The following is a 16,655-nucleotide window of genomic DNA, read 5'->3' as shown; positions in this document are numbered from 1 at the left end:
CATAGTACGACCTGCCGACTTGAGGACTGAATTACCGGGAAGAACAATTTTAAAGGGAGGGGGGCAGCATTACAAAAATTATGCAAATAATCATTATTTATCATGTATTATGTCATCTTCCACCATATTTCTTCGAGAAAATTATGGGTAATTATGATTTCAAGTACAGGAAATCACCAATTATCACTAAAAATGATGCCAAAGGTTAGCAGGCTGTCATAAATCATTCAAAAAAAATCATCAATAATGAGAAATAAAGCATTGCTATGAATTGCAGTGGATTAAAATGGATTGCACGAAATAAAACGTTCAACATGACAAATATGTTAGATGAATTCTTGTTTATAGTTGCAATTATCATAATGAAATCGCAATTACATAGTCAAACTCAAACCTCATCCTGAAATACATTCTTCATAAACATTATATTCATGTGACATTTTTGTGGAGCAAAAAACAAGTTTCTCAACTCTACTTTAGTATCTGAGTTGATGTTCAATAAGAAATGGTTGGAAAAATTTTTTACTGAAAACTTCATATTCATACGGTTTCCACTTTGACATGCTTTTTTTTTCTGTGACAGTTTAACGATTGCTTTCTTGAAAATACTTTACCACAAACATCGCAATCGTATTTCTCACCGAGGTGCATCGCACTTTTGTGAATTTTCATGTCCGTCGAAGCAGAAAATCTTTTACTGCAAACATCACATTCATATGGTTTTTCTCCGGTGTGTACTCTTCTGTGTTTATTCAAAGTAAATTTAGCAGAAAATACTTTTTTGCAAATATCACATTCATACGGTTTCTCTCCAGTATGTACTCTCCTATGTTCGTTTAACTTAAAGTTGGTAGAAAACTTTTTACAGCAAATATCACATTCATAAAGTTTCTCTCCAGTGTGAACTTTCCTGTGGTGGCTTATACTAGAGGTTTCATAAAATCTTTTCCCGCAAATATCACATTCATACCGTTTTTCTCCAGTGTGCTTTTGTTTGTGTGCTCTTAAATAAGAGCTATCATGAAATGTTTTGTGGCAAATATCACATTCGAATGGTTTTTCCCCAGTGTGTATTCTAACATGTGTTCGCAGTTGTTCCATTCGAGAATATCCTTTACTGCAAATATCACATTCAAACGGTTTCTCTCCGGTGTGTACTCTTCTGTGCTTGTTCAAGCCACAAGAAAAAGAAAACTTTTTCCCACAAATATCACATTCGTATGGTTTTTCTCCGGTGTGTCTTCTCATGTGTTTCTTTAATTCAAAGATAAGTGGGAATTCTTTACTGCAAACATTACATTTATGTAGTTTCCCTATTTGGTGCATTACTCTTTTGTGCTTTCTCAAATCTGAATTGCGTGAATATATTTGACCACAAACATTGCAGTCGAATGTCTTCTTCCCGGATTGAGACATCTTTGTGCTTGAGTGAAATGAATATGGATGCTAATTTTCTATTGGAAAACCACTTCCAAAAATGCTTTTCTTGCTTTACATGATGCCCAAAATCATCAATCAACTTCCTGCAATAATTGTTTTTGTGGGCGACAAATTTCAGATGCTTTTGAAGATTAGATCTGACGAAGTTCTCCAACTGCCTGCAGAGGAAACAAAAAGAAAATATTTCATTCCAGTAAGAGAAACTTGTTCTTGTGTGTGACAAATTCTGCAGCAATGCTCTCAATTGTTCATGTTAAAATGTAAAAGTAAGGATTGCATATTATCACTCAGAAAAAGTTTTGGAGGCAATGTACATTGCCCAATCCAACAAAGTTGTAGAAAACCGTAATATGAATTGTATTAGTAATCAAACGTCCATTTCTTTACCATTAGTCACCCATTGCTACTAAGTAACTCGTGTGATCACCGCTGAATTTTCAAACAGAAGTTCTTGCCGTTTTTAATGCTTTGGACAACTTACAATCCTTCACACTTGGTTTATTCTCAAGTATTATGCTTATTCAACAGCATGTGGGTGAAAGATATGGGGGAAAAAATATCATTGTTTGGAAGATTTTCGGACAACATAAAATGGTTATGAGCAGAGAATCATTGGAGGGAAGAGACTAAGAACAGACTGTTGTTTTTATTTTTAAAAGTTTTTATTATTTCCTTTAAAAAGAAGTCATTAAAACACAAAAACATTGCAAGGCATTTAAAAGAATGATTTTTTCCCGGTAACATTTTCATATGATTTAGTATGCACATTCAGATTAGGAAAATTTCGTCTCCTGAACAATTCCTACAATGGATCAGATTCATAAGTCAGGTTATGACTGTACTTGTATCTGGTGTGAAACAAAAGACAGGGCTGGACCTAGAGGGCAACTGCCCAGGTGATACAATTTAGGGGGGGGGGGGAGAACAAAAACACCATTATAAAATTATTGAATTTTAAAGTTGTGTGGAAGTAGGGGGAAAGGAAAAATCCTAGTTACGGCCCAGAAAAAGACTTTCATCCTGTTGTTTCACAAGGAATTCTAATTACCACTAAGTAATTTCAATCATCAGTTAATTTTAAATATATTGCAGTATCAAAGGCATACACCACATTTTCTGGAGGGGGGGGGGTACGTTTTTTCTGAAAAATTACAATTTCCGCTCAGGGACTGAAATCTTGAACCTAGAACCCCCCCCCCCACGCATATGCCAATGTATGATAAAACTACAGGGTGGGGAACTTAATAATCCCCATTGTCTTTCTGTAGATTAAAAATCTTGAGGTACTGACAAGAAAAGGGTCCCAAGGTGTCATCAAAAAATGACGAAAAATTTAAGTGCATTCATCTTACCCAGAAACAAAAAAAAAAAAAATTAGCAGTCGAGTGCAATTATTAAAGTTGCAAAAAATTATTAAAAATGACAACAGATGGTTACCATTACTACTCAATTGTACATACACATTCCTCTACAGAGAATTCCTAACGAATCGGTATACGCAGGAAGAAGTTGTGTGAGTATATATGTTAGCCCGAAGACAGGTAAAACCTAGGTTTTACCAAGGCGAGTTGGTAAAAGCCTGGAATGTACTTGTAAATTTTTTAATTCCAAACTTTCACCAAGTCAAAGAATGTTTTAAATTAACCATCACAAACTTATTAAGTTCCTGACTCTTATTAATTTTTATAATTATTTAATAATTATAATAATTTAGTAATTACAATAACTCAATTAATAACTATTGAGTTAATCAACCACCCAGAACTCGATACTTCCAACCTAACAAAATAATGACCAATTATAATTAATTGATTAATTTAAACTTCATATTTTTTTGGAGAAAATTAATTTGAACAGTTAAAATCTGTTTTCAATGAATCTCTTGACCATTGATGCTCATGGTGATTATTGATGGTCAGAGTAGATTAATTAATTAATAATAACTAATAACTGCTTTCTCAGCATCAGGAGTAAATTTTAACAATTGTTTAATTAGTGTCAGAAATGAATAAGTTCACTGCAGTTAATTAATTACTAATTATTATAAATAAATCTAATTATTAAGGAACTAATGAGTTCATGATGATTGATTTATTAATTAAAAACAGTCTTTGATTTGGTAAAGAAAAGAAAACATTTACAAGCATATTGCAGGCTTTTACCAACTCGTCTTGGTATTTACCAGTCTTCAGGCTTTTACCGCAGCATATATACAGGGTGTTCTGCTAATGGACCGACAAACTCAGACGGTTGTTAGTAGACATCAAGAGGAACAAAAATTGCAATGGAACATGGTGTCGCAAATCACGTTAAGAGAGTGAAAATCACAAAAAATTCATGCAGACAAAAGAAAGGTGGATGGCAGTTGATTGCTGAATGTGTTCGTTCACCATATCTGATGTAAGCAGCATCGCGAAATGCTAGGGTATGATCATGCGCTGCGGACAACATAAATTAGCGATTTTGCTGTAGTAAGAACGTGTAGCAGTTAGTTGTCTCGCATCTTTGAGCGCATCTAGGAATTGTTTTTACGTTGTTATAGACTATGCAATGACGTCAGCGGCCACCACTTTCAAGAACTCTCCCAATAATGAATCAAATAAATTTTTTTGTAATTATCCTGACCATAATGTATTTGTGCTATCGAAATTGGGCTTGTTTCGTTTTCTTGCTGGTGCTGCAGTAAGTAAAGATGGTAAATTCAATTGCCTACTCATCGTCTATGTCGCGCTTCAGTAAAAAAAATTTCTTTTCACACTCTATATAAAGATATTTATTTTTCCTTTCCTTCCTTCTTTTTCTGTGTTATGCCTGGTCATGTGTTGTTTGAATGACCTCACTCTAGGGTTACAGGATTTTTAAATGCATTCTCTGCCTCTATTGGCATTAAAATTTAAAATATTCACATTTTTTTTGAGTGATTCATAATAATTCTGCTAAATGAAAGGGAGTGATACATGAGCCTAAGTGGATTATGAAGCACCCCACCAATCCTGTCCTATCTCAAACCATTTTCGAGTTATGGTGGATAATTGATTATGGAAAAAAAATGTGTATAGTCTGAAAAACCTAAATTTGTGAAATCTCTGAGAGAACTAAATGCAAACTAAACACATATTTTGAAAAAACAGCAAAAATTCTATAAGGTGACACCAATTTAATTGAAATATCTGAATTTAATGCTGAGCTACAAGCGCTGAAAGATTCGAGAAGTTCAAAAGCAAATTGTTGAAAAAATTCGTAATCGCCGATTCCACAAACACCCTTGTAGCTACAATAGGTCAAATTTACAGGAAACATGTCCATTCCACCAGCTTTCAAAAGAGCCTACAACAAAACCTATCAGTGTCCTGGTTCAGGTAAAATTCAGTCTTTTGTCCGCAATACATCACTGAAATCATCATTTGTCAAAGTAAGTATCTGATGAAAATTCGGAATCAGCAGTTACAGACTTTGGTGAAAATTTTATTTTGCAGAAAAAATCCCATAAGGTGACATTACCTCTGTCTACAGGATACATCCTGTATTTAATAGCAAGCTTGAAGCGCTGAGAGATTCGTGAAGTGAAAAATCGAATTGCCGCCAAAACCTACTAAAATTACTTCGATGAATGCAGATTTCAGTGATGTATTGCAAACAAAAGAGTAATTTCTCCTAAACTAGATCACCGATACGGTTTATTGTAGGCTCTTTTGAAATCTGGTGCAATGGACAAGTTTTTGGTGAATTTGCTCGATTTTAGCTAGAAGATTGTGTAATATGAGATGAAAAATTTTGTTAACGATTCAAATTTTGAACTTCACCAATCTTTCAGTGTTTGTTTGCCATTAAATCCAGATATTTCAGAGAAATTGGTGTCACTTCATAGGATTTTTCTGCTCTTACAAGATTTGTGCTTAATTTCAGTGTTGATCTTTCAGAAACTTGACAAATTTGGGTTTTTTTCAGACTCGACACAATTTTTTTCATAATCAATTATCTACCATAACTTGAAGGCTTGAGATAGGACAGGGTTGGTAGGGTGCTTCATGATCCACTTGGGATCGTCTATCACCCCCTTTCATTTGGCACAATAGGTCAGATTCACCCTGTATACTGTATTTGTGGGAATATTTAAATGAGTAGAATCGGTGGTAATTTTTTTCAAAACTTTTTGAAGATGTTGCCATGGGACCTCTTCCTTGCATAAGTACAACCTATGCTGCAAACTTTTTCTCTCATTTTGCAAAAAACCCATTCAGAGCCAATTGAGATACAACACAATCGCTTAGTTAAACTCAAATCTCTACGTAAAATACTTCCTTCATGTATGCAACGTGTTTGTTCATTTGGCTTTTTTGTCCCCTAAAGTTTTGACCAAGAGTCTAGAGTGAAATTTAAATAAGAATGGGATGAACATTTTTATTTATTTTTGCTAAAAACCTCACATTCATATGATTTCCACTGCAGAGTGTTTCTCTCTTTGATGGCTGCTTAATCTTTGCTTTCGAGAAAATACTTTACCGCAAATACCACAATTATATTTCTCTCCGAAGTGAATTGCATCTTTATGCTTTTTCATGTCAGCAAAAAACGAAAATGCTTTAAAGCAAACATCACATTCATATGGTTTTTCTCCACTATGCACTCTTTTGTGTGAGTTCAAATTACTGTTGACAGAAAATGTTTTACCACAAACATCACATTCATATGGTTGCTCTCCAGTATGAACTCTTCTATGAACGATTAAATTACTGTTACGAGAAAACATTTTACTGCAAACATCACACTCGTACAGTTTCTCTCCAGTGTGTACTGTTCGGTGCACATTCAAATTATAGTTGTTATAAAACTGTTTGTTGCAAACATCACATTTGTACGGTTTCTCCTTAGTGTGTGTTCTTCTATGGACGTTTAAAATACTTTTTTTACGAAATCTCTTGTTGCAAATATCACATTCAAAAGGTTTTTCCACAGTGTGCAGTCCAATGTGTGTTTTTAAACCAGACAAAGCGACAAATCCTTTACCACAAACATCACATTCATGCAGTTTCTCTCCAGTGTGCAATCTTCTGTGTGTGTTCAAGCCAGCAGAACTAGAAAATGTTTTTCCACAATCATCACATTCATATGGTTTTTCTCCACTGTGCACCACTCTTTTGTGTGTGTTCAGATTACTGTTGACCGAAAATGTTTTACCACAAACATCACATTCATATGGTTTTTCTCCAGTGTGTATCCTCTTGTGAGTATTTAATTCAGAGTTTCGCGGAAATCTCTTACTACAAACATCACATTCATATGGTTTTTTCCCAATATGAATTCTTTTGTGCGCGTTGAAATTAGAGGCATGAGAAAATTTTTTCCCACAAACATCACATGCATATGGTTTTTCTCCAGAGTGTATTCTCACATGTTTCTTTAATTCAGAACTGAGCGGGAACTCTTTACCACAAACTTCACATTTGTATAGTTTTTCTCCTTGATGTATTACTTTTTTGTGCTTTTTCAAATCTGAATTGCATGAATATATTTGACCACAATCATCACATTCAAACGTTTTCTTTCTGGATTGAGACATCCTGCGCTCGAATGAAATGTAAGATCTTTTTCGGGTAACTTCACTATATTATTCTTACAATGGACAAAACAATTTTCCAAGTTCTCGTCACGACACGTTTTTTGAAGATTGGTTTGGATACGATTCTTCACGCACACACAAGCCTGCAGAAGAAACAAAAGGAAAATTGTGACTCCAGTAAGAAATACTTTACTATTAAAAAGTCTTGCCACAGAGAGCAACAGTACAAATATTCAGTCATTACACTTCACTCATAATTTGAAATATAGATGACAGCACTGTAAGAAGGATTACACAGAAACAAACGTCACGTTAGGTTACAACACATACATACACAGCTTCCAGCACGGCCCAGGTCTTTTATCACCTGCTTATAGCTCTTCATTGCGGCGGGCTATGATCTGGTGAGGAGAAGGTAAGGGATACTTTTACTTCCGATAGCTTCAATTAATATTTTCTGATTGTTGATGTCAAAAGATGAAATGGGGGATATATTGGCTCTCCTCGTTTTCTTTCGGAGGGATATTATGTAATGGAATCCTTGTATAATAGAATGACATTTTGTAAATATTGATTGATTGATATATTCATTGATCATTTTTGTCGCACCATGGTCATTTTCTGCACATGAAGGCTAATTAGACCAGAACATACAATTTATTGCAGATTCTGAACTGCAGCCTTTTAAAACACTCACTGAGAGGTCGGTGCGCTAATCCTTCAATGTGGGACTCTTTGTGGTAGCAATCTTTTTCTGTGATCATGTCACCGTTTCTGCTGCACCCGTCTCAGGAAAGTTTCTGACACGATGAACCTGGTATTGAACTGGCGACAACTCTAAACATCCTTTGATACATTAAGTGAGTATCTTATTGACCTGAGCTACTGTGCTCCATTTTATAAATATATAAACAAATACTGTGTACCAAGACTTGACAAGTTGAAGGAAAAAAATTAGGTGCAAAATATATATATAAATACAAAGCCAAAGCAGGCAAAATGTCCAATAAGATAGCTGAAAAAAAGATGCCCATAACAAGTATGGATGTGATATATTACTAAAATACAGCAACTCAATTAAAAAAATGCAATAAAAAAAAATCATCAACAATATATATAACAGAGATGCAGCTGTACTTTAATTTACTTGCTGAATGGCCCTTTGGTCGTACATAGAGAAACCTGCACCATATGTGCGATACTGAGTTGCCACCAAGCACTCACTTTAACGGAGGGGAAAGACTCATGAATAAAAACACTTTTATTTATAAAAAAAAATGCTAATCTATGAACTTAATTTAGGCTCAACGACCTTTCATTTTACATGAACAAAGAATTTTGGTGTTTGGTATTTCTTTTGCAGTAAGTTTATTCATTAATGTTGAATTGAATTTGACAGATTGGGTGAAAAGAAAATATGCATCTTTAATGATTAACAAGATTTGTTTTAATTAATAAGCAGTCAGTTTTAAATAAAAACAGATTAAAAAAAAAATCATGATTTTTTCATACCCTGGTTCTTAACATCCATTCAAAAGAAAGAGCAAAAACGCAACACATAAACTTGTTTGAATGTTACAGTGGAACTTCGGCTAGCAAACAACTCACATAATCAGCAAACATTTTGACTCAGTTAGCGATCGATGATTCATATTATAAGCAAATAATGAATATATTCATATTCATAAGCAAAAATTTTGCGCTTTGCTTATTTATTTTCACGTTATCAGAACTGAGCAGATGGTTTTTTGCTTTTGTCCACACATGCGCTTATGGAATTGTGGGTAATATTCTCCCCTTCAGTTTAGATTTCATCAGAAACTAGATGTACCATTGTTGTACCATCAACCACGCTTGAACTTTTTAAAAATTCTGCTTGGAGAAAACTGTAGGCTAATTGCAATATTGAACATGAGGGACTAGCTCATGAACTCGAGCCAACTATTAACTAGCTTGTGCTAGAATAGAGGGAATATATATATATAGTATGAATCAAAGAGAAAATTAACAAAACCAGATTTCAATGAAAAATTGAAGAACGACCTCCTCATTGATCCATATTTTTCCTTTTTACAATTTTTCAATAACTTCTCATCTTTCACCTTTTTATAATATATATACATATACATAAACTGAAGGGCCAAAAAAACTGGTACAGGCATGCGTATGCAAATAAAGAGATATGGAACCAATCAGAGTACGGCGCTGCGGTCGGCAACGCCTATATAACACAACAAGTGTCTGGTATAGTTGTTAGATCGGTTACTGCTGCTACAATGGCAGGTTATCGAGATTTAAGTGAGTTTGAACGTGGTGTTATAGTCGGAGCACGAGAGATGGGACATAGCATCTCCGAGGTAGTGATGAAATTTGGATTTTCACGTACGACCATTTCACGAGTGTACCGTGAATATCGGGAATCCGGTAAAAAATTAAATCTACGACATCGCTGCGGCCGGAAAAAGATCATGCAAGAATGGCACTGACGAGAATCATTAAACGTGACAGACGTGCAACCCTTCCGCAAATTACTGCAGATTTCAATGCTGGGCCATCAACAAGGGTCAGCGTGCGAACCATTCAACGAAACATCATCGATATGGGCTTTCGGAGCCAAAGGCCCACTCGTGTACCCTTGATGACTGCACCACACAAAACTTTATGCCTCGTCTGGGCCCGACAACAACAACACAGACATTGAACTGTTGAGGACTGGAAACACGTTGCCTGGTCTGACGAGTCGCGGTTCCAATTGCTTCGAGGTGATGGACGTGTACGGGTATGGAGACAACCTCATGAATCCATGGACCCTACATGTCAACAGGGGACTGTTCAAGCTGGTGGAGGCTCTGTGATGGTATGAGGCGTGTGCAGTTGGCGTGATATGGGACCCCTGATACATCTAGATACGACTCTGACAGGTACGTAAGCATCCTGTCTGATCACTTGCACCCATTCATGTCCGTTGTGCATTCCGACAGACTTGGACAATTTCAGCAGGACAATGCGACACCCCACACGCCCAGAATTGCTACAAGGTGGCTCCAGGAACACTCTTCTGACTTTAGACACTTCCGCTGGCCACCTAAATCCCCAGACATGAACATTATTGAACATATCTGGGATGCCTTGCAACGTGCTGTTCAGAAGAGATCTCCACCCCCTCTTACTCCTACGGATTTATGGACAGCCCTGCAGGATTCATGGTGTCAATTACCTCCAGCACTACTTCAGACATTAGTCGAATCCATGCCACGTCGTGGTGTGGCACTTCTGCGGGCTCGTGGAGCCCTACATGATATTAGGCAGGTGTTCCAGTTTTTTTTGGCTTTTCAGTGTATATATATATATATATATATATATAAAATTATTATTTTCAGATATATTTAAAATTCATAGTTTGGAGTATTTAAATTTGTTATTTTGGATTTAACTATATAGAACTGTAGGTCAGGCACCGATAGCAGGCGACAATAACCGATATACTAGTACAGCAAACAAATGATTGAATAATAGGAACGTAAATAAGAATGGTTGTCTATGGATGGTAGACATGTTTCTTGAGGGTTTAAAGTAAGTGCCGTCAGGCCATGGCCGTTGGGGTTCTCGGGGTCTAGAGTCGCATGGACAAAGAAATTAGTGATGGATCGGCAATGGCTTGTGAATAAACCTTCAAGAAACGAATAGAAACTTGGAGATGATGGGTAAAATATCAAATCAAATTAAATGGGTGGAGTTTTCCAAGGGACTGGGATGTCCGTAATGAAATCTTAAATGGGAAGAGAAAATCTGGATACAGGGAGTTAGAGAGAAAGGCAGTAACGGACGAGACTGAAAAAGAGATGGCGAGTGAAGACGAGAGTTGTAATCTCGGGAATCTGCGTCCTGGCTGCGATGAGTTTCTAAGGCGCGAAAGACTGCAGAGGGTCTCTCAATGAATCTGGTATGCGATGTATGGATCATATTCTCTCTCCCATATGTGATTTATAACGTAGGTTCCCGTAACTAATTGTTTTGGGGGCGAACTGAGGTGTAATGAAATCACGGGTCATATAATGTTCAGGGTCAAGAACTTAGATGTTTTGGGGGCCAATAGAAGAATCTGTTAAGTATTTTTGAATGGAGTTGTATTAATTTCTTTTAATAATAATGGTAATATGAGAATACAAATGGCATTAATTCAATTAACTGCAGTGTAAATAAACTAATTTTCAAGAATCTCGTGCATGACTACTTTGTGTAGAATCTTTGCCTGGGTTATACTTTATATATACACAACACAATGCAATGGAAACCAGGGAATGGTATTCGCTTACGTACTTACGAGAATGGTCTCAAACTTGAAAGGGCTGACACAACAGTTGTTGAAGACATTGTGTTCCTTCAGGAAGACCATAGAAATGAAGGTGCAAGAGAATGACATTCAAGAATTAGGGGTAGAATATTGCCAGGAGTTGACTGTAGATTGATCTCTTTTGTACGCAACAGCAAATGTTTATTGACCGTATCTTGTCTAAGAAAAAAAGAAGTCTCTCACTTTTTTCAAAGGCGATTAAAAAGATTTATGGAATGTGTGGGAATCTGTACAAAATTTTGTAGCAAAGAATCAAATAAAGCTGTAGCAAAACAAGCAATGAATCTGTCCCACAAACAGGCCCGCCATTTAGGGAGGGCCGTTGCCCTCCGTCTTTCGAAAATACACTAAAAATGATATATATATATATACATAGAGTACATGTGCTTTGCCGCCCCCCCCCCTGGAAAAAGCTAAAATGATGGCCCTGCCCACAAACAATGGAATGTCTGAGAAATCCTGAAAAGGAAGCAAAAGTAAGTGTCATTGGATAGGTTTAAGGTTACACAAATACAATGTGTTTCAAACAAGAGTTTACATCTTCGTAAACCAGTGTGTCCCAACATGGGCATTAACACCTCCTGTTGGGGGGGGGGGTGGAATCGTCCAGAGGGACATTAGAAGCTACGGGTATAACATAAGATCCTACAGGTTAGCTTGTGTTGGAGGGAGGGGGGGGGGTGCAAAAATGGCACACCATTCCACCATTACTATTCAATGGTGCATGCACCTTGTACACATTCCACTACAGAATTTCTAACGAATTGGTACAATGGAATGTGCGTGTACATGTCATGAACCTGACTTGAAACTTGTTTCTGAATAATGCTTGCTATGTGTAGTGCTGTGATATAGACAGGGCCGTCTTAATAGCACCATGGACCCCTGGCCAAGTGATTTTTTTGAGGCCCTACCTGGCAAATTTTAGAAAAAATTCAACCATTTTTCTGAGGCCCCCGGGCCGTACCCAGGTGGGCCCATGCGTTAAGACGGCACTGGGTATAGAGAGGTTTTAGTTGTGGACAATTGCAAATTTTTTTTTGATAAATGTAGAGGGATTTATCATTATATCGAGTATCGTCATAGCAAGGTTTCACTGCACTGACCCCAAGCGCAGGCCCATCATATCAACTTTTTCTGGTGGGGAGGGCAAAGAACATATACTCAATATATATGTTTCACCTTGTTTGTCCATGTCTGTTTAGTTGGAACAGCTTCGATATATGGTCTACGCCAGATTGGCAATTTATTTTTATGCTAACTCGCCAAGGCCATCATAATGACCCTGGGTTGCTGTATTTGTTCTAGAACTTACTTTTTCAAGGATTCTAGATGGCGCTAGTAGTTTTTTTTTCTTTGTTGCAACAGTGTCTTCTGAAATAGCCATCAGAGATTTCACTGGACTCTAATTTACCTGGGTCCCGGGTTATTTGAAAAATCTGGGTCCTTTTTGAGTGAAAGTGGGTCCCTCTCGAAAAAAAAGTTATCATTTTTTTGATTTGAAATTAAACAAAAATTTAGCATTTAAAATCATGCCCCCTCCCCCATAATTCACTGGTATCTATATGGATTTTCTTCCAGCATGCCCCAGGTCTTTGATTGCCTGCTTGTATTGCTTCATAATTCAGAGCTTATTTACTTTTATGTGTATTAGGCGCCAAAAATCGCCAATCTAGACCGTATATCGAAGCTGTTCCGATAAAACAACCATGACTTACTAATTCAGGGAGGTCCCAGGCTTTCCTCCAAGGAACGGTTCCGTTGATTGCACGCCTCGTGAAGATTCAATTAATTCGTTGATGGGGACACCAATGCAACAAAAATATCACAAACAATTTAGAATACAATAATAATTATACGGGGAAAATTTTTAGAAATGACAAAAACCCATCAACCATACAAAAATCAAAGGTTTGACTTGCAATTACTGTTTGCTAATTTTGACTTCTAAAGACCGCTGATTTGACAGGATTGACCATATTCACTCGATAATAATACGGGAAATATAGTCTGACCATATTTGTTCGAGAAAAATACATGAAAGGCTCGACATTGCCAATGAATTGACCATACGTCCCGGTTTTTCAACGCAGCCAACTTGATTTATTTTTCAAATAAACGAATAAAATCATCTTCCCAACGCAGAAATTACATAACGATAATTACGACTGCAAATAAGAACATTTCACATATTTGTTTTTTTTTTTTTTTCATTTCTATTTTTTTCAATGAAGTGTCACTTCATTTTGTAAGCCGGGGTTTCCTTAGGAATAGGTGTTTTGCCTCGCGTGAACCGAACTGTATAATTTCGCGTCGGCAGAAACGTGTTACATAATCACGATACGCGTTTGTGTTTCCCTAGCGTGGTGCATCAGACAGGACGGCTATATAAAGTATATGGCTTTGGAATCAGCTACTCTGTCGTCTGCATGCTCCGGTTTGAAGGGAAGGGAAATAAAACACACAAGAGTGAAGAGAACATTGGCAAAATGAACGGCGCACGACGCATTTGACTCCTCCAGAAGCAGTCAGCCGATCACGCCCGACGTAAAGCGCTGTCATGAGGCGTATTGCGCTGTGTAGGAAAAGTCATGCTGCTTTTTTATAGGTGTGTGGACGGCATGTCGCGCTGGGCGAATCACGTTGCGCGGCACAGGAAACCCGCAAGCAGGGTTTTCCTAGGAATAAGTTTTTTACGCCGCGTAAACCGAACTGGATAATTTCGCGTCGGCAGAAACGTGTTACATAATCACGCTACGCGTTTCTATTTTCCTAGCGTAGTGCATCAGATCAGGGTGGCTATATTATATGGTCCTGACATATGGTCTCTGCCCTGTGCTTATGACGTCAGTAAGTAGTCCATTTTCCCTCAGAATATTCAGAGAAAAAATGTCCCTGCTCGTCCCAGTATGATCATTGTGAGGAAAAGAAATGATCGGGCTCAGAATTGGCCCCAAGTTGTCGTCTGACTTCAATAAATACGTTTTTTGGAAGTCATAAGATGTCTCAAACATTACGTGATAAAATGGTCATTATGTCCATTTCGGAACGTCAAGAAATGACCATTTGCAAATAATTCGACTTTCAGAAGATAGGTGACGCTATTTGAAGAGAAGGGGGGGGGGGAAAGGTATGACCTGTCACTGGTCGGATTCGAACCCTGTCCGCACGCGGATTGCCCCTATAGCCGGGTTTTCCTAGGAGTAGAATTTCTGCAACTTGTGCAGCGTGAAAATGCTGATTGGTTAAAAAGCTGAACTTCAGGTTTTTTTAACCAATCAGCGTTTTCACGCTCCGCGCGCTGTAGAAACCTGCTCCTAGGAAAACCCGGCTTATGTATCTCACGCCATGCCTCTACCGACCGCGCAATCGTAGCAGTAACCATCTGGTGTTATTTAATGAAGACTTTAAAAGTATTCATGAGTTATATTACAATTACCGTTTAATTTCTTGCTGAGTTTAGCCCATGACAGTTATTTTTTCGTTTTCTTTTATTTTTTTCTCCTTGAAAAATACAGTAAATATAATTATTTGCGTTATTTATAATTATCGAAAAAAAAAGATTTAAAACAAATACATTTTTTTCGTCCAACGTAACGTCAAAGAATTCGTTGCATCTTTTTCAATTGTTGACAGATTTCACAGATCCTCTGATCTTCCGTAAAAAACATGATATGGATGCAATTATAATTTATATAACGTGTTGATAAATTTATATGAACAATTACTCATTGAAAATTTTGCTTTTCCATTCAAAACAAAAACGCAATTAAAAGTACTTCATTTGTCTTGTGACAACCAGTAACGAATAGGCCTGGGGTAATTTCGAAACACCTTCTGAAGGTTCATTAACAAACATTTTTAATAATTTTGATCTTTTCATCCGGAACAGAATTTTTCAGTTCGAAAGAAATTCGGGATTTTTATGAAGAAAATTATTTACGCGATTAAAAAAATCACGCCATTTCATGACCTTCACGGCTGATAAGGTCATGAAATGACCTGATATTTCATTAAAGTCATCAAGAATCACGTTATTTCCTGACCTTTATTGTTCGTGGTCATTAAATGACTTTGAAATGACGTGATTTTTTTTTGACTGACGTCATTCAGAGGAAAATGACCAAATTTTCACGTCATATTTGACGTCAGGCGACTACTTGGGGCGATTTCTATGCCCTACAAGCAATCACTATGCGGTATTTGTGAGCCAAATAGGAAGATTCTACGCCAAAATAAGAAGAAACGAAATAGGATGCTGTGTTTCAGAATGTGGCAAACTTGCTAGGTAGTCTGAATGACGTTTATGGCAAACACTGCAGAGGCCTTTGTTATATGGTTTATTTAGATTAACTCTTAGTGCATTAATTTTACCATCACCAAATTTAAATAGAGGAATACCGTGATAAGAGGGGGAAAGGGGTGAATAACCACCCAGGTTCTTTTATAGTTTCTGAGAGATTATATTATTACCAAAAATAAAAAGGAAAAGCTATCTCAACAAATGACAGAATACAGTGAATCAAGCAAGACAACATTTCAATAATTAAGAATTTAATTTTAAAAAAATGAAACATTGGTTCTAGGGGCCCCTTATGGAACGAAATTACAGAGATATTAATTGCTGTACATGGACACACCGCGAACGGCGGCATCCCTGGGCGAAGATCCAGGATTGGACATTATCGTCAGATGACGGAGCCAACAAAAAGGGGGGAGGGGTATCCGAAAGATAGGTAAATTTAGAGTACTTTACCGAACTGTCCCACGGAGGATGAAGACCTCAGCTCATTCTCGTGTGGAATGCGAATTGTCTCAGGAAGACAGAAGGCAGGTGTCACTCACTGGAGCGGTACGGACGGATCCATGGTGGTGGCTGACCGGTCGCTCATAGATGAAGAGCCGAATTTTCCGTCTTCACTGGTGACATCTAGAAACTAGAGCTCGGCACTGGTTGTTGATCCATGCTGATGTCCCGGTGGCTGGCTGATATCGTTCGTCGGGATGTGTCGCTCTTTTCAGTCGTTTACTGGTAATGTCTAATGATAACTGGAGCTCGGCGTCTTGGCAGGTAGTAAGGTCACGGCCCTGTCGCTGACCATGGCGATACCTGTTTTCGCAACTTCCTCCCGGATGGTTGGGGGAGGGGAGCTTTTTTTTTCAGTCGTGGGCAGGAGGATTGTCCGGACTTACGGGGGCGTAGGTGGCGAGGAGACCACGCAGCTTCAGGAGTGCACGTCCTACCTCAACCTCTCTCAGTCCCCAAAAACCACTAAAGGCAGACTCGTCTTCGTCAACTCT

The 16,655-nt window shown here is 37.5% G+C and overlaps 2 protein-coding genes across 2 annotated transcripts; both read right to left on the bottom strand.

Moving 5' to 3' along the window:
* Nucleotides 1–406: 406 nt before the first annotated feature.
* LOC149068263 (uncharacterized) lies at nucleotides 407–1,558 on the bottom strand. Its single transcript, XM_089251810.1, has one exon. It carries the CDS (start codon nucleotides 1,414–1,416, stop codon nucleotides 541–543), a length of 876 nt encoding a protein of 291 aa, XP_089107936.1. The 5' UTR covers nucleotides 1,417–1,558; the 3' UTR covers nucleotides 407–540.
* Nucleotides 1,488–13,216, bottom strand: LOC149068262 (uncharacterized). The gene is made up of 3 exons (XM_089251804.1): nucleotides 13,073–13,216; nucleotides 5,868–7,143; nucleotides 1,488–1,598 (listed from the first exon to the last, which is right to left on the bottom strand). Exon 2 carries the CDS (start codon nucleotides 6,998–7,000, stop codon nucleotides 5,870–5,872), a length of 1,131 nt encoding a protein of 376 aa, XP_089107930.1. The 5' UTR covers nucleotides 7,001–7,143; nucleotides 13,073–13,216; the 3' UTR covers nucleotides 1,488–1,598; nucleotides 5,868–5,869.
* Nucleotides 13,217–16,655: the final 3,439 nt, after the last annotated feature.

Source organism: Pholcus phalangioides, unplaced genomic scaffold, assembly GCF_987345545.1.
Source record: "Pholcus phalangioides strain wild (caught in Gottingen) unplaced genomic scaffold, Ppha-v1.0 ptg000027l_1, whole genome shotgun sequence".
Taxonomy (NCBI): domain Eukaryota; kingdom Metazoa; phylum Arthropoda; class Arachnida; order Araneae; family Pholcidae; genus Pholcus; species Pholcus phalangioides.
This window is presented reverse-complemented; position numbering and strand designations above follow the sequence as displayed.

What these genes read in the sequence shown, in the direction of transcription:
- LOC149068263 (XM_089251810.1), bottom strand. Translation starts at nt 1,416, where the DNA reads ATGTCTCAATCCGGGAAGAAGACATTCGACTGCAATGTTTGTGGTCAA.
- LOC149068262 (XM_089251804.1), bottom strand. Translation starts at nt 7,000, where the DNA reads ATGTCTCAATCCAGAAAGAAAACGTTTGAATGTGATGATTGTGGTCAA.